We start from the raw sequence: 24392 nt of genomic DNA on the forward strand, positions 1-24392 counted from the left end.
CTAGTCATTTGAGCTTGACTAAACCACTTAGCCTCTCTATACTTCTGAGAATACTTTACACTACCGCCTGCCTATCTCCTAACATTATTATGATGACTAAATGAGATAGTACATTTTAATATAATTGCTGGCATTTGGTAAGTATGTAGTAAATGTTGGCAGCTATATTAAAGTTATATTAGTTTTAAGAGATAGACTAAGGTACCATATCACAGAAGCTTCAAAATAAAGTAGCTGAAACTAAGGTAGAACTTTATTCAGTCTCAGGTCCAGGTTGACAGAGTAGCTCTGCTACCTGATGTCATTTAAGGACTCATATTACTTCCAACTTGTTATTCTACCCAGCCTGGGACGCAGCCTGGCTAATGTCCTGTTTTGTATGATCAAGACTGAGTCACTACCACTTTTTTTACCCCACTCTGCAGGAAGTGGTGAGGGAGGACGTCCAGAATAAGCACATTTCTTTTAGACCAGCGACTTGCAAGTCGTACGTGGCTCTCCTGCTTATTCCGTTGGTGTGAAACAAATGTAGTCTTTTGTCTGGGCAGTCATGTACACAATTAAACTATATTACTCTGGAAGAAAGGCTGGATTTTACTGGACAAATTCCTCCACAGCTGCTTCTTTCTATTGCCATTACTGCTAGTACCTTTAACTATTACAGCAGAATTATATCATACACCCATTTATAGAACTTCAATTACATGTAGTGGAAATGGGGGAGGGAAAAGAGAGGGGAGAATGAAATTTTAAAAATAGGTTTTTCTTTTTCTTACCTTCAAGGTGAAATGGAAAATGTGACTGTTTCTGTGATGAGTGTGTATCTTGTGATTAAAGATATATAATTTTTAAACAACATGCAAACCAGCCACTTTGTCTGATAGTCAGCTAGAGAAATAGCAATCTGGTCCAACTTTGGGAGAAAAAAATGAGCTGAACTTATTGATATATGCTGATCTTTTATGAAGCACCTTCCTATGGAATTTTCAAGGATAATTCAGCTATTCTTGACTTTAGCATTTTTGGCTGACTTTAGAATTGAACACATAGATAAGGTTCCGCTACCACTGTACTATTAAATTGGTTTATGTTTAAATCACTGCCTTGTTCACTAGGAATGACATACCAACCAGAGAATCTTTCAGTTAAGGAATTTATAGAAGTTGAACCCCTTATAGCTAGGTTACAGAAAACTGATGTTTCAGTTTTGAAATAGTAAGCATCTCTGAAAAAAGAAATGGAGAAAAAATGTCAGAGTGTCTTTTTCTGACCTTTTATCCCATACTTGTACAAAGTGCTAAACGAGTATTTTATGGAAATACAGATCATTTTTATTCAGAAAGAAATTAGTCTAAAAATGGACTTTTCTCCTATAGGTGTACTTTATTTTGAGCAATCTCAGGCGGTTAAAAACCATTTCAACTAAAAAGAAATTGAGATAAATGTCCTTAAAGTAATTATTGCTTCACAGATATAATCATAAAATGATCTTTTCTTTTATAAGCTTCTCTTATGCATTAAAATAATTTCATTGGCAGATTTTTCCTGCCTTACTGTTTTTAAGGAGCACAATTTCTGTTTTAAATGAATTATATCCATAAAACCCTTTGGAGTCTTAGAGTTAGATGAGTCTTTGAGGTTACCTAGTTTAACCCACCTCTGTGTGCAAGAATCCCTTATAGATCAGCCTGTGGGTTGGTCATTCAGTGTCTCTTTAAACATTTCTATAATGGGGAGTGCATGTCTTTGTTCCTTTGTTTTCTTTTTTGTTCATCGATAACTTTTTTCTTATTGTGCCTTAGGTGAAGGTTTACAAAGCAAATTGGTTTCTCAATAAACAATTAACGTTGTTTTGTGACATCGGTTGCCAACCCTGTGACATGTCAACACTCTCCCCTTCTCAACCTTGGGTTCCCCATTTCCAGATGTTCAAATTTCCTGTCCCTTCCTGCCTTCTCTTCCTTGCCCCTTGACTGATGTGGCCATTTAGTCTCATATACATGGTTGGGCTACGTGCATTATTTTTTGCTTTACGGGCCTGCCTAATCTTTCGCTGAAGGGTGAACCTCAGGAGTGACTTTAGTATTGAATTAAAAGGGTGTCTGGGGGCCATACTCTCAGGGTTTCTCCAGTCTCTGTCGGACTGGTAAGTCTGATCCATTCCTTTCATTTTTGGACAGTTCTATTCAACATCATTAATAATATTAGGATCAGACTTTGAGTGTGCCCAGAGCATATTTTGCTTCTCAAAATTACAAGCCCTACCAACAATCCTAATCCGATAGTTAGTACTTAATTACCTGGGATTATGAAAATTATTTGAAGTTGTATTGTTTCACCATAAGTCATGACTTAGAAAGTTAGAGGTCATCTTCCAACTTGCCACCCAGAGCACAAGCCTCCTCTACAGCCTGCTGATACCATCTCAGTCTAAGAACAAAACAGGTGGTCAATAAATACAGATTATTGAGTATAATTTCTGTCTAGACTGCTGCTCTTAAGAAAAGGAGCACTCTGTTTGATGAATGACTTGGGGCTGCAAGGCCTTAAATAGCTAGGGATTTGGGGAGCCAGGCCTAAACCAAGCCTGAAAAGCTTTGATTTGATCAGTAATGTCATGAGGTTGTTCTTCATTCTGAGAAATAAAGATCCACTGGAATGATAAATGAGAGCATGAGGCATGATGGCAAAACTGGTATCCATAATGATGAGGGAAACCTCTCATCTTTGTGTTTTCATCCACAGTGGAACACTTGGAGATGGTAAATAGTGGTATGTAAAAGATCCTCAACAATTGCTTTTATGTTTCTAATTCTAGGAGCAATATTGGATCAATTAGATCATGAAAAATATAGCTTTTTTTTCACTACAAGAAATAAAGCATTCTAAGATTTCGTAGGATTTATTGTAGCTTAATGCTGAAACTCTCCTGTTACAAGAGATAGGACAAATATGAGAAATATGAGAATAGTGTTTTCTTTTCCAGTCTTTTAATCTGGGTTGTATGAATTCTGGAGTTCTTCGTAGACATTACGTCTTTATTTCTGCATAATGTATTTGTTATTCTGCCTTTGCAGGAGCTGTAAAACATGTTAGGTAGATATGTCTTCTCTGATATAAAAATGATTAATGTGAGTTTCAGATCTAGGCTTCCCAAAAGGTTGTATAACTTTCTGGCACATTCTGATAGAATGTTAAATGGCAAAGGAGGGAAAGACTTATGAGATGCCCCTAGACAAACAGTGTAGGGTTTTTTATTTTGACTTTTTCCATAATGAAAAATAAGATTATTTTTTAACCTGTAAGAAACATATATTAGAAATTATAATTTGTAATTGAGGTTTAGGATTTAGGCTTAAGATTTTATCCCCTTTTTAGTACTACACAAAAGTAATAGTGAACTTCTGCTTTCCACCAATTAGGGGAAGGGCATCCTGCATTTCAGATGTTTGGAAAAACTGAAAGTATATCATATATGAAAAGCAGAGTGGAGCTAATCATAATTAACCTTGGATGGTGACTTCACATATCCATTGGACCAAGGCATATAATTCAGTGATATGTTTTGGTATTTGATGCCCTTTTATACTTAGAAGTAGAAAAAAAAAGATCTTCCTTGCTGTGGATTCAAGCTTAGAGGACTCTGCCATGATCGACTTAAATTCCCCTAGAGACTTTTTGGTGTAGGGATTATAATTATTAGAGCAGTTATGGACCCTTTGGCGAATTTGGTGAAAACACCAGGCATTTTGCCCAGCAAAGTACGTGCATTCACATGTATTTGCATACAATTCAAGAGGGTGGGTATTTATTGACCTTTTGAAAGTTGTCCTTCCAAGGCATGATAGATATCCATACCCCAGAGTCAGAATCGGGCTAGACAGCAACAGGGAAAGTGAACCTCAGCCCTGGGAAGGTAACTTTATGGGGACTGTGGGATATCTATAGCAGCTCTATCCCAAATGATTCTGTTTTCCTCTGACGAGATGTTAACATTTTTGAATCTGTAATTTTGGGGGCATATAGCATTTCTTCCTTTTCTTCACTTTTCTAGTATATTTCTTTAGCTAATACTGCTTTTAACTTGTTTTTTCTTGATCATGTTTATTCTTACATTTTTGAAGTTTTATTGTATCATATTCTTAAAAAAAAAAAAATTATTGTGAAATAAACTTACTGAAATGTTAATAATACCTAAATGCATATTGTATGCCGTCCAGTCGATCCCAACTTATACTAACCCTACAGGACAGAGTAGAACTGCCCCGTAGGATTTCCAAGGAGTGGCTGGTGGATTCCAACTGCCGACCTTTTGATTAGCCAGCCTGAGGTCTTAACCACTTTACCACCAGGGATCCATAAGTGCATAGTTTAATGAGTAATTTTTTAAAGTTTAACTGTCAATCAGGTCAAGAGGTAGAACGTTGCCACTTCTCCAATAAGCTACCTAGCCTCCCAATCCCAGTCCCCTCTTTTTTTTTTTTTTTAAACAAAAGAAGCCATTAACTTGACTCTTAAGATTGTCAATTCTTTGCTGTTCTTTATAATTTCACCACCTATGTATTTATCCAAGGAGCCCTGGTGGTGCAGTGGTTCAGTACTCGGCTGGTAATTGAACCCACCAGACGCTCCCTAGGAGAAGATGTGGCAGTCTGCTTCCATAAAGATTATAGCCTTGGAAACCCTATGGGGCAGTTCTATTCTGTCTTATATGGTTGCTATGAGTCGGAATCAACTTGATGGCAGCACGTTCATGTATTTATCCCTCAAATATTCTAATTACTGTTTTAGAAATTTTTACATGTGGATACTTATTGTATATTTTCTTTGTTTTGCTTGTTTCTCAACATTCTGCTTGTGTGTGTCATCCTTGTTGCTGTAGATACCTGGAGTTTATTTTCATTATTATATGGTATTCCATTGAATGACTGTACCACTGTTTATTTGCTATACCTTGATCAAGGCTATGATGATATTTGCCTCAGAGAGCTTTTGATTTCCTTACCTTATATTTACCTTGGAGTCCCTGCTGATATAGTGATTAAGAGCTTGGCTAGTATACTAACCAAAAGGTCAGCAGTTTGAATCTACCAGTTGCTCCTTAAAAAACCCTATGGGGCAGTTCTACCCTGCCTTATAGGGCCACTGTGAGTTGAAATGAACTTGATGACAATGGGTTTGGGTTTGTTTTTTTTTGTTATTTTATCTTCCGTTGGACAAGTTATCTCTCCATTAATAGTGAAGTTAAATGTTGACGAGTAAATTCATTACATGTTAATAATTTGAAATTTTAAATAAATGAAATTAATAACCAACGATTTTTATTATGTATCATTTCACTTTTAAGAACTCTGGTTCTTAAAATTAGAAATATTTCTTCTAAATATTTCATATATATTATATGCCTGGCTCTCAGAAATGTTAGTTAAATTCAGCAAATATTTGAGCAATTGCTACGTGGCAGGCACTATTGTTGGCATTAAGGCTACAGCATTTTAGTAACATGTAGTTATTTTATTCTTTATAGATTATTAAAATAAAGTAGATACATCTATTTCTTTTAAAAAAATGATAGTACAGAAAAGTATAGAATGAAAAGTTTGACTTTCTGTTCTCTCAGCTCTACCCATAGTGTTAAAGCTCTTGACCAGCCTTTCAAGAAAAAATGTAATAATCTTACATATCTATGTTCTTAAAAACTTACACAGTGGAATCTTGCTGTACAACTTTTGCACTTTTTTCTTTTTAACTTTGATAACGTACCTTGAAGTTTTCAAGTAGAGTTAGCAATATTCATTAGAAAACTGCCAGAAACTTGAATTAGTAAAGAACTAAAAACAGAAGCAGTGCCTTCCTATTTTCATTCTTCTAGGTTAACCTCTTTTTCCTGACTTATTATAGAAGTAAAAATCAAGGGAAGCACTATGCCTTTGATTTCTTTATTGGAAATCATAAGATTTACTTACAAGACGTGATAAAATTTATCTGTGGGAAACCATAGCTTTAAATTGCAAAATATATATGTTGTTTTTTTTTTTTCCTTAGGCATTGCTGGAGACCATGTTTGGTGTAAAAGTCATTATAACAGGTGATGCATTTATTCCTGGAGAAAGAAGTGTCATTATAATGAACCATCGGACAAGAATGGATTGGATGTTTCTGTGGAATTGTCTGATGAGATACAGCTACCTCAGATTGGAAAAAATTTGCCTCAAAGCCAGTCTTAAAAGTATTCCTGGATTTGGTAGGTTATTCACAAATTACTTTAAGTGGTTCATTCATTTTATATATAATGTATCTACTCTAAAACTTTACAGGATAACTTGGTAAGCTCCATTTAAGTGTTAAGGCCTTTTCCATTTTTTTCTAACTAGTCTAAAAATAATCACCAGTTTCTTCTTCCTTAGTGAGTCATAACAGATGATTTTATTTTAACCTCTTTTTTTGAAATATCTTACACTGAAAGGGAGAATAAACTATTTTTAAGGAGGTAGATATATTTCCTGAGGGACAGCACTTTAAAGAATATAAATTAATAACTCAGTAACCTTTTTTTCCATGTCATGCTTTTAGTAATCTCGGCCAGATGCTGGTCTGTGCTGATAAGGTGCTTGAAATGAACTGATTCTTTGACATTCACCTAATATTCATTGAGCGCCTGTTGGTTCCAAGCATTTCACTAGGTGCAGGTATTTTCTGAGCTTCCCTAACCCATAGTTTTTTCTTTTAAAAGGTCTTTTCATTGTGCTTAGGTACCACAACATTAAAGGTCCATATTAAAGTACCATTATATTAATGTTTACTTTAAATAGTTAGGAATGCAACATGTTGATCGTGTGGTGTTGAAATAGGAATATTTCAGCATTGCTTGTTAAAGCTAAATTTCCCAGCCACCCAACTTAAAAGTTAATGTGAAATGAGTATGAAGAGCAATCTAAAAATATATTCAAACCGGTTATTTGCATATAGGTTATGAAGTACCCACCACACTTCCTGATATGATATAGTGTAGATGTATACATATATATTACATCTATACTTCTCTGATTTCCGTATGTAACATTTCTAATTTGAACTTTTTTTGCCACCCAAACCACATTAAAATCATGTTCTTATCAGTGATCCAAAGTGACTTTGAAGAAGTATCTACGGGCAGGTGTTGTCCTCAGGATAGACTAGTAAGGAGGTTTGTAGTTTATTTACTAGGTGTGTTTGTATTTTGCTTGCCTTTGTCCTATACTTTTGTCTTTCCCATTGCCACTTGTGCCAGAGATCAGAGTTGAGAGATTTGCCTATGTATCTTCTAATAAAGAAGGCTTATACATGCTTTGATGTATGAACCCTGTAGGAACTTTCCATGTGTTGTTAAATAAATTTAACACTATCTAATATTTTGGGCTAGTACCAATAAGCATGGCATGAGTGATAAGTAAATAATAGTATTGATCCCTAGTCTACACTTACACATACACACACACACACACACAAAAAAAAACCCTAAAAAACTGAACCCATTGCCCTTGAGTTGATTCCGACTCATAGCGACCCTATAGGACAGAGTAGAACTGCCCCATACGGTTTCCAAGGAGCAGCTGGTGGATTCGAACTGCCAGCCTTTTGGTTAGCAGCCATAGCTCTTAACTACTGTGCCACTCAATTATTGGCAGATCTGAATGCATCATTCAGAGCACTGTATATAGTGATGAAGATTTAGCAAGCAGTATTTACCAAGAAGGGCACAGCAAAAATTTGTTTTAGGCACACCAATACTGGCATTTATTTTGATCAGCCATTTTCAAAGATTACATCTGAATCAGTTAAGAATGCCATCAGATATAGGTATAAATCAAAAAAACCTACACCTATTGCCATCAAGTTGATTCTGACTCGTAGCAACCCCTATAGGATAGAGTAGAACTGCCCCATGGGGTTTCCAAGGAGTTCATGATATTTTCTTAGGATTTTTAGGTCTCTACTTTACTAAGTCTATAGATATTTTCCCCTTTGCATTCTAAATGTGGTTTATTTCTATCATCCTGAAAAAAATCGGTCTTCCCACGTGTTTGTTTTTTCAAAGAATCAACTTTGTCTTTGTTGATCTTATTTTGTTTTCTTTTTTCATTGATTCTTGCTTTTATCTATATGTTTTTCTGTCTATTTTCTTTGATTTACTCTGTTCTTTGTCCAATTTCTTGAGCTATATGCTAAGTTCATTAATTATTAGTGTTATTTTTATAAGAAATTCCTATAATTTCTGCAGTTTTTTCTCCTAAGTTTCTCTTCAGTATTATTTCTTAAGTTTTGATGTGCAGTATGTTTTACTGTCGTTGAGTTCTCAAATTTATTGTAACATATTGTGGTTTATTCTTTGACTCCAAGTATTTGGGATTATTCTTCTTAATTTCAAAAAACAAGTGATTTTCCTGGCTATTAATACTTTTTTTTTCAAACTATTGATTTCTAATATAATTTAATTGCAGTCTGAGAACATAGTGTGTAGATAATGAGACTTTAGAATTTTCTGCTGTTTCCTTCTGGCCTACTGTGTGGTCATTTTTGTGAATATTCCATGTGTGCTTGAAAATAATGTATATTCTTAGTTGGGTGCAGGGTTTCTACATATGTGTATATATCATACTTGTTATTGTATTCTTCAAATCTTTTTCATCCTTACTTTTTTTTGGGAGGGAGGTTGCCTTACCTGCTTGTGCTTGTGCTCATCTAGAGCCCTAGTGTGGCAGTGGTTAAGAGATACGCTAACCAAAAGGTCAGCAGTTCGAATCCACCAGCCACTCCTTGGAAACCCTATGGAACAATTCTACTCTGTCCTGTAGTGTCGCTATGAGTCGGAATTGACTCAACAGCAATAGGTTTTGACTAACCTAAAGGTTGGCTGTTTGGACCCACCCAATGGGGCCATGGAAAAAAGGCCTGGCAGTCTGCTTCTATACGGATTACAGCCAAGGAGACCCTATGCACCAGTTCTGCTCTGTGACATATGAGGTCATCATAAGTCAGAATCGACTTGATGGTAACAGGGTTTTTTTTTTGGTATATATATATTTTTGGTATATATAACAATAATTCCACAAAAAGGGGGAAAGAGAACAGAGCTATATAGCGATGATGTTAACCTATCTCACTGAAATTAAGTTAGTATAAATCTGAAGCTGATTCTGATTAGTTAAGGGTTGTGTGATGAGTCTTAAATCAACCACTAAGGAATTAACTAAAAAAGTATATAGTGAAAAAATCATTGAAGGAATTTAAATGCTACATTAGAAGGTACTCACTTAATGCAAATGAAATCAGCAAAGGAGAGGCAAACAAGACATAAGATACACTGAAAACAAAAAATTAAATGGCATTTACAAAAGATTGTTGAAAGAAATTAAAGAAGATATAATTAATTGGAAAATCATCTCATCTATTTGAATTGGAAGAATTAATATTGTCAGAATGGCAGTACTCCCCATATTAATCTATAGATTCAGTGCAATCCCTGTCAGATCTCACTGATGTTTTTGTAGAGATTGCCAAAATGATTCTGAAGTTCATATGGAATTTCAAGTGACCTAGAGTGGACATAATAACCTTGAAAAAGAACAATGTAAGTATACTCACACTTCCCAGTTTCAAAACTTCTGTATATCAACAGTAATCAAGACAGTGTGCTCCTGCCATAAGGATAGGCATATAGATCAGTGGAAGAGAATTGCAAGTCAAGAAATAAAAGCATCAATCATCTATGGTCAAATGATGTATGACAGGGGTGCGATGACCATTCAATGGAGGAAAGAATAGTCTTTTTAACAAATGGTACTGGATCAACTGGATAGCCACATGCAAAAGATGGAAATTGGACCCTAAGCTCATACAGTATACAAAAATGAATCAATATGGATCAAATACCTAAATGTAAGATCTGTAGTTACGTGCGGTCGAGTCGGTTCTGACTCATAGTGACCCTATGCACAACAGAACGAAACGCTGCCTGGTCCTGAGCCATCCTTAAAATTGTTGTTATGCTTGAGCTCATTGTTGGAACCACTGTGTCAGTCCACCTCGTTGAGGGTCTTCCTCTTTTCCGCTGACCCTGTACTCTGCCAAGCATGATGTCCTTCTCTAGGGACTGATCCCTCCTGACAATATGTCCAAAGTACGTAAGACGCAGCCTCACCATCCTTGCTTCTAAGGAGCATTCTGGCTGTACTTCTTCTAAGACAATTTGTTCGTTGTTTTGGCAGTCCATGGTGTATTCAACATTCTTCGCCAGCACCACAATTCAAAGGCATCAATTCTTCTTCGGTCTTCCTTATTCATTGTCCAGCTTTCACATGGATATGATGCAATTGAAAATACCATGGCTTGGGTCAGGCGCACCTTAGTCTTCAGGGTGACGTCTTTGCTCTTCAACACTTTGAAGAGGTCCTTTGCAGCACTTTTACCCAATGCAATGTGTCTTTTGATTTCTTGATTGCTGCTTCCATGGCTGCTGATTGTGGATCCAAGTAAAATGAAATGTAAGATCTACAAGTATAAAAAAGTAGAAAATATAGGGGTTGGTGACCTTGGATTTTTTTAATGGATTCTTGGATATAATACCAAGAGCATAAGCAAAAAGAGGGAAAAAAAAAAAAAAGATATGGAATGTAATCACAATTTTAAGTTTTATGCTTCAAAGAACATTATCAAGAAAATTAGAAGACACCTCACAGAATGGAAGATATTTGCAAATCATGTATCTGATAAGGTACTTGTGTCTTGGATATATAAAAAACTCTTACAACTCAATAATAAGACCAATAATCTGATAAAAAATGGGCAAAAATCTGAATAGATGTTTCTCCAAGGAAGATGCACAAATAGGCAAGAAGCATATGAAAAGATGTTCAACATCATTAGTCATTAGGGAAGTGCAAATCAGAAGCATAAAGAGATATTCACACCCACTAGGATGAGTAGGGTCAAAAAGTCAGTGTAATAACAAGTGTTGGCAAGGATTTGGAGAAATTGGAACCCTCGTATACTGCTTTAGAAAACCACCTGGCAGTCCCTTAAGTCATTAAAAAAAAAAAAAAAGTCATTATGACCCAGCAATTCTAATTGCACCAACTACATGAAAACATGTGTTCACACAAAAACTTGTATGTTCATAGCAGCATTATTCGTAATAGCCAAAAAGTAGGAACAATGCAAATATTTATCAGCTGATAAATGGAAAATAAATTGTATATCCATACAATGAACTATTTATATGGCTGTATAAAAGGATGAAGTACTGATACATGCTGCAACATACATGACCCTTGAAAACACGCTCAGTGAAAGAAACAGTTAAAAAATACCACGTTATATCATTCTGTCTATATGAAATGTCCAGAATAGGTAAATCTATAGAAACAGTAGGTTAGTGTTTGCTTAGGGCTAAAGCAGGGGACAGTATGGTAGGGGTGTGATAGCTGTCTTTCTTCTTGTGGAGATGTTAATGTTCTTAATTTGACTGTGCTGAATGGTTGCACATACCTGTATTGAATTATATTTTTAATTGTACACATGAATTGTATGTGAATTGTAAAGCTATTTATTAGAAAATAAAAAGATGAAGACCTGAATGGGCACGTTTAAAAGGCCCCCCTGCCAGGGAAAATTGACCAACAATGAAACTCCAGGAAGTATTCCAGTAAAACTTAGCAGGCTTTAAAGATAAAGAAGAAATACCCAATTCTCCAGGCAAAAAATCAAATAAAAAGACAAGAATTAGATTAGAATCAAAGTCTCAAAAGCAATATAGCAACAGTGGAGTAGCATTTTCAAGAAATATATACAATGTGTGAATTAAAGATACTGTATCCAACTAACCTGTCCTTCATGTATTGAAGATACAGAAGAACAGTTCTGAATGTGTAAGAACTCAGGATATACTGTATTTATACTTTTCCTGAAGAAATCTAAGACAGGATGAACATCAGCCACCCAAGCGATAGGAATGGGGAAATTTTGACGAGAGGACTGATAGTGAGCTTTCCTTATATTTAATCCTAGTGCTAAGACTAAAACAAAGACAAGAGCAAGTATAGAAGAATAATACATTAATATTTTCTGACAAGAAGAGACAAAATAAGTCAGCATAAGAGAGAATTAAGGTAAAAGTAGAAGTTATTATTGTATAGGTAATAAATAGGTGTCTATACCATTTACAACTGACAGCAGATTTAAAACTAATGAAAAAAGAGGATTAAGGGCATTATGAAAAGTGCTAATACAAAAATAACCCTAAAACAAAAATAGAAATCAAAAAATTAAAAAGCTTAATAACAATCACATAGAGAAAGGAATATAGTAAATATTATGTAATATACCCACTAATTATAACACAATTTGGGTTCTAAAATATCAGTTGTATTAGTAAATGAGAATTGGTTTAGCTCATCCATTAATTAAACAACAAAAAAAAAGATTTTCAAACTATAAAGCAAAAACCAAGCTATAATGTTTTTAAAAGACACGCCTAAAATTCAGTGATTCAAAAAGTCTAAAAAGAAAGGTATGGATAGAGATTTATCAGGCAGATGCAAAAAAAAAAAAAAAAAGAAAGCAGGGGTTGTGATTCTAACACCAGACAAAATAGGACTGAAACCAAAAAGCATTAAACAAGACACTGGAGGACACTTTATAAAGCCATAACCCAATTTGCTTGCTTATCAGGGAAGACAGAGAATCACATATAAATACAGTGCATATCTATCACAGATAACCAAGTAATACACACGACTTTTGTGTAAAACAGAAACTACAGGAGATGTGAGGGAAAATAAGAACACTAATATTATGAGATTTTAACACAGCAACCTCAGTACAGGGGAGGTCCAGTGGACAAAAAATAAATAAGCATATATAAGATGTAAACAACATAATCAGTAAGGTAGATCTTGTGTGTATATATCAGATACTACACCCTGATTATGTTGTTCCAACCAAAACCCACTGCCATTGAGTCGAATCCAACTCATAGCGACCCTATGGGACAGAGTAGAACTGCCCGATAGAGTTTCCAAGGAGCACCTGGCAGATTCGAACTGCCAGCCTCTTGGTTAGCAGCCATAACACTTAACCACTACGCCACCAGGGTTTCCATTAGGTGCCTGATAATAGAAAACAATAATTATCTCAAGTGCACACAGAGGATTCCCTAAAACTTAGCGTGTTTGTCATACCAAAAAGACATCAGCCGATTTCATAAAACAAACGTTACAAGCAGCACGCTTTGATTGCAATGCAAACATTTACTAAAAACTAGAAAATGAATCCAAAATATGAAAAGGCCCTTCCACCTGGAAATTTAAAACTAAAACAAACAAAAAACCCTTGATTAAAGACATCTTTGGCAAAAGAGGAAATCCAAAAGCTAAACAGAAAGTCCTGAAATTAAAAAAAAAAAATTTTTATTGTGCTTTAAGTGAAAGTTTATAAATCAAGTCAGTCTCTCACATAAAAACTTATATAAATCTTGCTACATACCCCCAGTTGCTCACCCCTCGCTCCACTCTCACTTTTCCTGTCCATTTTGCCAGCTTCTAACCCCCTCTACCCTTTCATCTCCCCTCCAGGGAGGAGATACCAACATAGTCTCACCTGTTCACCTGATCCAAGAAGCTCACTCCTCACCAGCATCCCTCTCCAACCCATTGTCCAGTCAAATCCCTGTCTGAAGAGTTGGCTTTGGGAATGGTTCCTGTCCTGGGCCAACAGAAGGTCTAGGGGCCATGACCACCGGGCATCTTCTAGTCTCAGTCAGACCATTAAGTCTGGTCTTTTTTTGACAATTTGAGGTCTGCATCCTACTGCTTTCCTGCTCCCTCAGGGGCTCTCTATTGTGTTCCCTGTCAGGGCAGTCATCAGCCGGCCACCATCTAGTTCTTCTGGTCTCAGGATAATGTAGTCGCTGGTTCATGTGGCCCTTTCTGTCTCTTGGGCTCATAATCACCTTGTGTCCTTGGTGTTCTTCATTTTCCTTTGATCCAGGTGGGTTGAGACCAATTGATGCACCTTAGATGGCTGCTTGCTAGCATTTAAGACCCCAGATGCCACTCTTCAAAGTGGGATGCAGAATGTTTTGTTAATAGGTTTTATTATGCCAATTGACTTAGACATCCCCTGAACCCATGGTCCCCAGACCCCTGCCCCTGCTACGCTCGCCTTCGAAGCATTCAGTTTATTCAGGAAACTTCTTTGCTTTTGGTTTAGTCCAATTGTGCTAACCTCCCCTGTATTGTGTGCTGTCTTTCCCTTCACCTAAAGTAGTTCTTATCTACTATCTAATTAGTGAATGCCCCTCTCCCACCCTCCCTCCCTCCCCCCTCTCGTAACCACAAAAGAATGTTTTCTTCTCAGTTTAAACTATTTCTCAAGTTCTTATAATAGTGGTCTTATACAATATTTGGCCTTTTGCAACTGACTGATTTCACTCAGCATAATGCCTTCCAGGTTCCTCCATGTTATGAAATGTTTCACAGATTCCTCACTGTTCTTCATCGATGCGTAATATTCCATTGTGTGAACATACCATGATTTATTTATCCATTCTTCCATTGATGGAACCTTGGCTGCTTCCATCTTTTTGCTATTGTGAACAGTGCTGCAGTGAACATGGGTGTGCATATATCTGTTCATGTAAAGGCTCTTATTTCTCTAGGATATATTCCAAGGAGTGGGATTGCTGGATCGTATGGTAGTTCTATTTCTAGCTTTTAGCTTTTTAAGGAAGCGCCAAATTGATTTCCAAAGTGGTTGTACCATTTGACATTCCCACTAGCAGTATATAAGGGTTCCAATCTCTCCACATCCTCTCCAACATTTATGATTTTGTGTTTTTTTTTTTTTTTTGGATTAATGCCAGCCTTGTTGGAGTGAGATGAAATCTCATTGTAGTTTTTGATCCACATTTCTCTAATGGCTAATGATTGTGAACATTTCCTCATATATATGTTAGCTACCTGAATGTCTTCTTTAGTGAAGTGCGTATTCATATCTTTTGCCCGTTTTTTAATTGGGTTATTTGTCTTTTGTAGGTCAGTTTTTGCAGTAGCATGTAGATTTTAGAGATCAGGCGCTGATCAGAAATGCCAGTCTGTAGGTAATCTTTTTACTCTTTTGGTGAAGTCTTTGGATGAGCATAGGTGTTTGATTTTTAGGAGTTCCCAGTTATCTAATTTTTTTTCTGCATTGTTAGTAATGTTTTGTATACTGTTTATGCTGTGTATCAGGACTCGTAACATTGTCCCTATTTTTTCTTCCATGATCTTTATCATTTTAGATTTTATATTTAGGTCTTTGATCCATTTTGAGCTCGTTTTTATGCATGGAGTGAGGTATAGTTCTTATTTCATTTTCTTGCAGATGGATATCCAGTTAATGCCAGCAGCGTTTGTTAAAAAGACTGCGTTTTCCCCATTTAACTGTTTTGGGGCCTTTGTCAAATATCAACTGCTCATATATGGATGGATTTATACCTGGATTCTCAGTTCTGTTTCATTGGACTATGTATATGTTGTCGTACCAGTACCAGGCTGTTTTGACTACTGTGGCAGTATAATAGGTCATAAAATCAGGTAGAGTAAGTCCTCCCACTTTATTCTTCTTTTACAGTAATGCCTTATTTATCCGGGGCCTCTTTCCGTTCCATATGAAGTAGGTGATTTGTTTCTCCATCTCATTAAAGAATGTCATTGGGATTTGGATCAGAATTGCATTAAATGTATAGATCGCTTCTGGTAGAATAGACATTTTTATAATGTTAAGTCTTCCTAGCCACGAGCAAGGTATGTTCTTCCACTTATATGAGTCTGTTTTGGTTTCTTGGAGAAGTGTACTGTAGTTTTCTTTGTATAAGTCTTTTACGTCTCTGGTAAGATTTATTCTATCATTTGATCTCTGGCATTGTTTGTATCACCAAAGCCATATTTTTCAACTACTGATCCTTCTTCGTTTCCAACTTTCGCATTCCATTCACCAGTAATTATCAATGCATCTTGATTGCATGTTTGATCAGTTTCAGACTGTAGCAGCTGATAAAAATCTTCCATTTCTTCATCTTTGGCCCTAGTGGTTGGTGGGTAAATTTGAATAATAGTCGTATTAACTGGTCTTCCTTGTAGGCGTATGGATATTATCCTATCACTGATAGCATTGTATTTCAGGATAGATCTTGAAACATTCTTTTTGACAATGAATGCAACACCATTCCTCTTCGAGTTGTCCTTCCCAGCATAGTAGACTATAGGATTGTCCGATTCAAAGTGGCCAATACCAGTCCATTTCAGCTCACTAATGCCTAGGGTATTGATGTTTATGCATTCCGTTTCACTTTTGACGATTTCTAATTTTCCTAGATTCATACTTTGTACATTCCAGGTTCCGATTATTAATGGATGTTTACAGCTGTTTCTTCTCATTTTGAGTCATGCCAGATCAGCAAATGAATGTCCTGAAAGCTTTACTCCATCCACATCATTAAGGTCGACACGACTTTGAGGAGGCAGCTCTTCCCCAGTCATTTTTTGAGTGCCTTCCAACCTGGGGGGGCTCATCTTCCAGCACTATATCAGACAGTGTTCCGCTGCTATTCATAAGGTTTTCACTGGCTAATGCTTTTCAGAAGTAACCTGCTGGGTCCTTTTTCCTAGTCTGTCTTAGTCTGAAAGCTCACCTGAAACCTGTCCTGTGTGAGTGATCCTGCTGTTATCTGAACACCGGTGGCGTAGCTTCCAGCATCACAGCAACATGCAAGCCCCCACAGTAGGAGAAACTGAGAGACAAGTTGGGGGGGGGGGTGGCTATAATCTAGTATGTTCTTATTTATTTTGTTGCTCTAAGTTTTCCAGCTTTGGCCATTGGAAGTCCTTTCAGGTTGAGTCCTGTGTCCTTTTGACATGCCCTATCTTTCTTTTCTTTTCATCACTTATTTATTCTCCAGGATCATCTTATAGTTTCCCTGCCCCAGCCCTAGAATCAGCATTTCTCCTCAGGAGTCCTCGTTGCTTTTTCTTGAATAATGGTATTAGAAAGTAAGATATGAGGATTGGTTGTGCTCTGTTTTAGTGTCTTATTGCTGCTTTAACAAAGTACCATAACCTGAGTGGCTTGAATAACATAGATTTATTAACTTATACTTCTGTAAGTCAGTGTCTGACACAGGTCTTACTGGGCTAAAATCAAGGTCTCGGCAAGGCTGTTTCCTTTCCATAGGCTGTCTGTAGTATCCACTTTCTTAGCTTTCCCAGCTTCTAGTGGATGCCCATGTTCTTTGGCCCATGACCCCTTCCTCCTTTAAAGTCAGCAATGGATGGTCTAGTCCTTCTCATGTGGCATCACTCTGGCAGTGAGCCTTCTGCTTCCCTTCGTCATCGGATTGGACCCACCAAGATAATCTCCCTATTTTATTCAACTGATCAGCAGCCTTGATTCTCCTTTCCTATGTAAATAACATTCACAGGTCCTGGGAATTAGAATATGGACACTGTTGGGGTAGGGGCATTATTCTACTAAGCAGACAGAGCTAGTAATATATTCATGCATACGTAAATATTTATAATTAGTTCTGTATCTACTTATGTATATAAAATTAACATGAGTTTATACTGATATCTCCAACTCTTATATAGCACCAGAGGATTCATTTAGTCTTTCCCACTTATTTATTTGTAACTTCTTTCTGACAGTGAGAAATCTGATTTCTATTATCTACAGTTTATTTACTTATTTGTTCAACTCTAAAAAAAAAAAAATTTTTTTTTTTTTAGTATACATGTAGGAGCCCTGGTGGTGCAGTGCTTAAGAGCTCAGCTGCCAACCCAAAGGTCAGCAGTTCGAATCCACCAACCGTTCCTTGGAAACCCTATGGGACAGTTCTGCTGTGTCTCGTAGGTTCTCTATGAGTCAGAATTAACTCGATGGCAACAGGCTTGGTGTTTTTTTGATTAGTAGATTACCCTATCCCCTTTGTTGAGGTTGTATCATACATCAGAAATAGTGTTGTTTCATTTGTCACAGTCTACATTCCATCCTGGACTCCCCCGACATCTTCGTTGTTTTTGGTTTTTTAAATTTACATATAGTAATGTTGACTCAGGAGCCTGGTAGTGTAGTGGTTAAAGCACTCAGCTGCTAACTGAAAGGTCGGTGGTTTGAAACCAAAGTCGCTCCTTGGGAGAAAGATGTGGCAGTCTGCATCCGTAAAGATCACAGCCTTAGAAACCCTATGGGGTAGCTCTGCTGTGTCCTGTAGGATCACTATGAGTCAGAATCGACTCAATGGCAATGAGATGGATTTTTTTTTTTTTTTAATATTGACTCTGTACAGGTCTTGACAAATGCAAAGAGTTACGTGTCTACCACCCCAGTACCAAACAGTTCCATCACTCTAAAAATTCCAAGTATATTTTATATTAATACAGATTTTTATTTTTTTAGGCAAAGGTGCTTACTAACATTAAATGTTTACATGGGAAATACATAAAATGGTTATCCTTCAAATAGTTCTGTTAAACAGTTATCTCTGTTTAATTTCAAGTATTTTGTCTGTTTTTAGATAAATATGAAATGAGTTGTCTGTGTAGGTGTACACTCAAAAAAAAAAAGGAGAGACCAAACAGCCTTTCAAAACAAGAATGCAAAATCTTAGTTTTTTTCACTCTTACTTAAAACTTCGAAGTTCCAGTAATACATTTTGATGTTTGGATCCTTTCACCTTTCCTCCTTCTGGAGCAAGTGGTCAGCAGCCCACATTCCCAAGCACATGGTAAGGACAGAAGACAGCAGTCACCTGTGGACCATGAAGAAGTGGTTGTAAGCTGCCAGAACCTGTGGCGTGGCACCCAGGGATGTAAAGTGACCTTTGTGTGTGCTCTGCTTAAGTCATCCAGGAGAACAGTTCCCTGGGTCCCTGACTCTCAGTAGCGCAGCTGTCTTCCATATTCTCAGGGTCCTTACTGGGAACAGACTATTGAAGAACAATGTATTTTTCTTCATGTACGCACTCAAATGGACTTCGCTCACAGTGCTGTCCGATAGAAGTTTCTGAAATGGTAGAAAAGTTCTCTATCCTCTCTAGTGTGGTAGCCATTAGCCACATGGAGTTATTGAGCTTATGAGATTTGGCTTAGTCTGATTGAGGGGCTGACTTTTTAATTTTATTTCATTTTTAAACATTTTATTTTATTTTTGGCAAAAAATATACACATTAAAACATGCATAACTTGCTCCACTAATTTGGTTAAGCATTCAGTTGCTAACCAAAAGGTCCGTGGTTTGAACCCACCAGCCACTCTGCGTTAGAAAGATGTGGCAGTCTGCTTCTGTAAAGATTCCCGGCCTTAGAAACCTTGTAGGGCAGTTGTACTCTGTCTGACAGGGTCACTATGAATTGGAATCAACTTGATGGCAGTGGGTTATACGCATTGTTAAGTGACATTTGTTACATTCTTCACATTGTGTCAACATTCTTGTTATTTCTGCTGTAGCTGTTTCACCACCAGTAACTTAGACTCATTGCCCCGTAAACTTCTCATCTGTGCTTAGAGTTACAGCTGTCCTTTTAGTCTCATATAGATAATTTTTTAAAAGAATGCAATACTTAAGGGTGACATTCTTTACTTTTTGAGCTAAACTGCTTATTTTGTTTCAAGATGACTTCAGGGTATAGTTGCGCTTCAAGGTTTGAAGAGTATCATAAGGCAGTAGTCTTGGGGGTTCCTCCAGCCTCAGTGAGTCCAGTAAGTCTGGACTCTGGACATTTGAGGGTCTGTTCCCCATTTTTTCCTTTCTATCAGGATCCATCTATTGTGTCCCTGATCGAAATGTTCAGTATTTGTATCTGCATACCCTCCAGTTCTTGTCTCATTTAGAGGGAACAGTGGTTCGTGGAGGCAGTTAGTCCTATAGTCCAGTCGCTTCTCTGATTCTTAGGTTTCCTTCTTCCTCTGTTGCTCCAGGTGACTAGAGACTAATTGTTGTATCTTGGATGGCCGCTGGCAAGCTTTTAAGACTGTAGACACTACTTAACCAAACTGGGGAGGCAGAACAGAGCCTTTTAAACCAGTATGACGGTTCACTGGATTGTCCCAGGAGACCATGATCCTAATCCTTTGATTATGTCTAAGTAGTATCAGCAGCTGTAGCTTTTTTTTTCTTTTTTTTTGGTTGTTATTGTTTCAAAATTATATAACATAACTTATTTCAGTTTGTCCTTTTTCTTGCATATAGGTTAGTGATATCACTCTCATTAGTCAAGTGGTGTGGTTTTCACCCACCTTCGATCCCACCTTTCCCATCACCATAGACAAAAAGTAACTACTACCTAGAGAATGATTCCACCTCTTCCCCACCACCCCTCGTGACCACTAATAATAATTGCTCCCTATTTTTTTTTTATATTGTTACTTATTCTTGTCATTTCGTAAAAATGAGATCATACAATATTTGTCTTTTTGTGAATGACCAGCATAATGCCTTCAAGGTTAATCCCTGCTGCAGCATGTACCAGGACCTCATTTTTCTTTATGACTGGGTAGTATTCCATCGTATGTATGTACTGCATTTTGCTTATCCATTCATCCTTCGATGGGCACGTGGGTTGTTCCCATCTTTTTGTTATTGTAAATAGTCCTGTAATGAACATAGGTGTGCATGTGTCTGTTCGTGTTGCTAGTTTTAGATCCCTAGGATATATACCTAGAAATGGAATTGCTAAATCATATGGTAGTTCTGTTTTTAATCTTTTGAGGTATCGAAATGCAGTTTTCCACAACGGTTGTACCATTTTACATTCCCACCAGCAATGGATAAGAGATCCATTCTCCCCACATCCTTTCCAACATTTATTTTCTGTTTTTTTTTTTAATCTTTGTCATTTTAATAAGGGTTAGGTGATATCGCATTGTAGTTTTAATTTGCATCTCTCTAATTTTTTTTTTTTTTAATGACAATGAGCATTTTTTTTTTTTTTTTTAATGACAATGAGCATGTTTTCATGAGTTTGTTGGCTACTTGGATATCCTTTTTGCTGAAGCGTTTATTCATATCATTTGACCATTTTTTGTTTGGCATTATGCAAAAATGGCAGCGTTGCATCTGACCTTGTCTAACTTCACAAGGAGGAGGAGCAAGAATCAAGATAAACAGCCGAAGGCTGATTCCTTTAAGGTGGAGGTCAGACATACATCCTCTTTCCAACTCTTTACTAATTCTGTCACCAGCTGTCCCTCTCACAGCACTCTCTGCTGTTCAGCTGGGTTCAGTAATCCATTGCAGTGGACACAACAGAACTCCTGTTAGGGAAGGAACAGGTTACAACTCGGGATCAGGAAGCACGTAGGCAAAGTCCCCCGTCTTCAGTGCAGAAAAGCTCTCTCAGATCCTCTCAGCCACGCAGGACTCCTCTCAGCCCCCTCAGGACAGGCTCCTTTCAGTCCTTTCATGACAGGCTTCTCTCAGCCCCCTGAGGATGGCTGCCTCTCTTGGCTGTCGGCCTCTGTTCTGGTCAGTCAAGTGTTAAAAAGCTCTTTAGCTCCTCCATTAAGTACCCAAAGGCACCTCACTGCCAGGAAGCCTCCTGCCTGGAGGTACTCAGCTCTCTTGCCCTGTGGGTCAGTGAACCTCATTCTGCCAAGGGCCCAGAGGAACTCTGCTCAGCCAGCAAGGCTTCTGCCTGAAGGCGCTCAGCTCTCTCTTCCCGTGGGTCAGCACGCCCATCATAGCCACCTTACTCCATGGGCTGGAAGCCCACTATGCTGACTCCAATCAGTCTCCTGGTTCTGCCGCTGCCATTTCTTGGCTGCGCTTGCCACTGCTTCTTACAGTCTCATACCATCTCCGGTGTTACGGCTCTGTCTCCTGAGTCTAGTTGGTTCTCAGCACAGGGACCCTGGAACCAAAACACATGCTCCGCTCCTGGCTCTTCTTTCTTGATGAGATCCCCTTCTCACCTCTGGGATGAGCTCATTTTAAGCCTAGAGGGATTGAAAAACTGACCAATCCCCTCATTAGAGTTCCGTAGTCCTTATTTGCATGGTCCCACACTCCAAAAAGGTTCCATGCACCTTATTTGTATTATTAGGAGGCTGTTCAATCCTCTTGGTGGACCACAAGCACCTTATTTATATAGTCCCACCCAGTCATATTGTGGGAGTCCTAAGACCAAGCATGGCTAGAAGAACCATATTAAGTAATTCATTGCACTGCAGGTTATTTGTCTTTTTGTTGTTAAGATGTAGAAATTTTGTATATATTTTAGATATTAGACTTATTGGATATGGGGTTCCCAAAGATTTTTTCCAAGTCTGTACTTTATCTTTTTATTCTTTTGATAAAGATTTTGATGAACGTAAGTATTTAACTTTTATGAGGTCCTATTTATCTATTTTCTCTTCTGCTCCTCATTCATTTGTTGTATTTGATAGCTTATGATTAAAAAAAAAAGTAGGTCCCATAGCTTCACACTTATATTTTCTTCCAAGAACTTTTTTGGGTTTAGGTTTAACATTTTATATCCTAGACCCATTTTGAATTACTTTTTGTGTATGGCATGAGGTATGGATCTTGCTTCATTTTTCTGCATGTGCAGATCCAGTTTTCCCAGCACCATTTATTGAAGACACTGTTCCTTCCCCATTGAATGCACTTAGCACCCTTGTCAAAAATTGGTTGACCATCGATTCTATTCCATTGTTCTATGTGTTTATCATTGACAGTACCAGTTTTGATTACTGTAGCCATAGAGTATATTTTGAAATCAGGAAGCTTGAGGAGTTTTATTTTGTTCCTCATCTTCAAAGCTGCTTTGGTTACCCAAGGCCTCTTGTCTTTCCCTATAAATTTAAAGATTAATGTTGCCATTTCTGTAAAAAAAAAAAAAATGCTGTTGGATTTTTTATTGCAATTGCTTTGAATCTGTGTATTGCTTAAGGTAGTATTGACATCTTCACAATATTAAATCTTCTAATCCGTGAGCACCAAGTATCTTTTTATTTATTTAATTTTGTTTTGGTCTCTTGCAGTAGTGTTTTATAGTTTTCATTGTATGGGTCCTTTACATCTCTAAACCAAAAAAAAAAAACAAACCCAGTGCCGTTGAGTCGATTCCGACTCATCACAACCCTATAGGACAGAGTGGAACTGCCCCATAGAGTTTCCAAGGAGCGCCTGGTGGATTCGAACTGCTGACCCTTTGATTAGCATCTATAGCACTTAACCACTACACCACCAGGGTTTTCACGCTACCAAGGTTTCCTTTACATCTCTGGGTGGGTTTATTCCTAGGTATTTAATTCTTTTCCACCACTTGTCTGTCAGCTTGTTGTACCGTGGTGGCTTGCGTGTTGCTGTGATGTTAAAGCTATGCCACCGGTATTTCAAATAACAGAAGAGTCACTTAATGGTGGACAGGTTTCAGCAGAGCTTCCAGACCAAGACAGTCTAAGAAGAATGACCTGGTGATCTACTTCCAAAGAAAAATTGGCCGTGAAAACCTTATGATAGCAGCGGAACATTGTCTAATATAGTGCTGTAAAATGAGCCCTTCAGGTTGGAAGGTACTCAAAATACAACTAAGGGTGAGCTGTCTCCTTAAATTAGAGTCAGTCTTGATGTGGATGGAGTAAACCTTTCGCGACATTCATTTGCTGATATGGCACGACACAGAACGAGAAGAAACAGCTGCAAACATCCATTAATGAAGCACTTACTAATAATAATTAAAGACTACAGCCTTCAGTATGGATTTCACTTCAATATAAAGAAAACAAAAATCCTTGCACTGGAACAATAAGCAACATCATGATAAGTGGAGAAAATACAAATATTGTCAGGGATTTCATTTTACTTGGATCCGTGATCAACACCCATGGAAGCAGCAGTCAAGAAATAAAATGATGTATTGCATTGAGTAGACCTGCGTCAAAACGTCTTTAAAGCATTGAAAAGCAAAGCTGTCACTTTGAGTACAGGGTGTGCTTGACCCAAGCCATGGTATTTTCAGTCACGTCATTTGCATGTGAAAGCTGGGCAATGAATAAGGAAGACAGAAGAAGAATCCATGCCTTTGAATTATGGTGTTGGTGAAGAATGTTGAATATACCACGGACTACACAAACAAATCTGTTTTGAGAGAAGTACAGCCAGCATGTTCCTTAGAAGTGAGGATGGGAAGACTTTGTCTCACTTACTTTGGACATGTTATCAGGAGGGACCAGTCCCTGGAGAAGGACATTGTGATGGTTAAGGTTGTGTGTCAACTTGGCTGGGCCATGATTCTCAGTGGTTGGCAGTTATGATGTAGCTTGGTAGCTATGTAATTATGTAATCACCTCCTTGATGAGATCTGATGTAATGTAATC

General features: G+C 37.5%; 1 protein-coding gene across 7 annotated transcripts in view; it reads left to right on the forward strand.

Annotated features, from left to right (window-relative positions):
- LCLAT1 (lysocardiolipin acyltransferase 1) overlaps positions 1-24392 on the forward strand; it is a 426874-nt gene that overhangs the window by 215230 nt on the left and 187252 nt on the right. For all 7 annotated transcript variants that reach the window (XM_049904965.1, XM_049904972.1, XM_049904968.1 and 4 more), the window contains one exon: positions 6046-6244. In XM_049904965.1, the coding sequence (XP_049760922.1) occupies positions 6046-6244 (199 nt within the window). The remainder of the gene's footprint in view (positions 1-6045; positions 6245-24392) is intronic.

The sequence above is a fragment of the Elephas maximus genome, chromosome 12, assembly GCF_024166365.1.
Source record: "Elephas maximus indicus isolate mEleMax1 chromosome 12, mEleMax1 primary haplotype, whole genome shotgun sequence".
NCBI classification, from domain to species: domain Eukaryota; kingdom Metazoa; phylum Chordata; class Mammalia; order Proboscidea; family Elephantidae; genus Elephas; species Elephas maximus.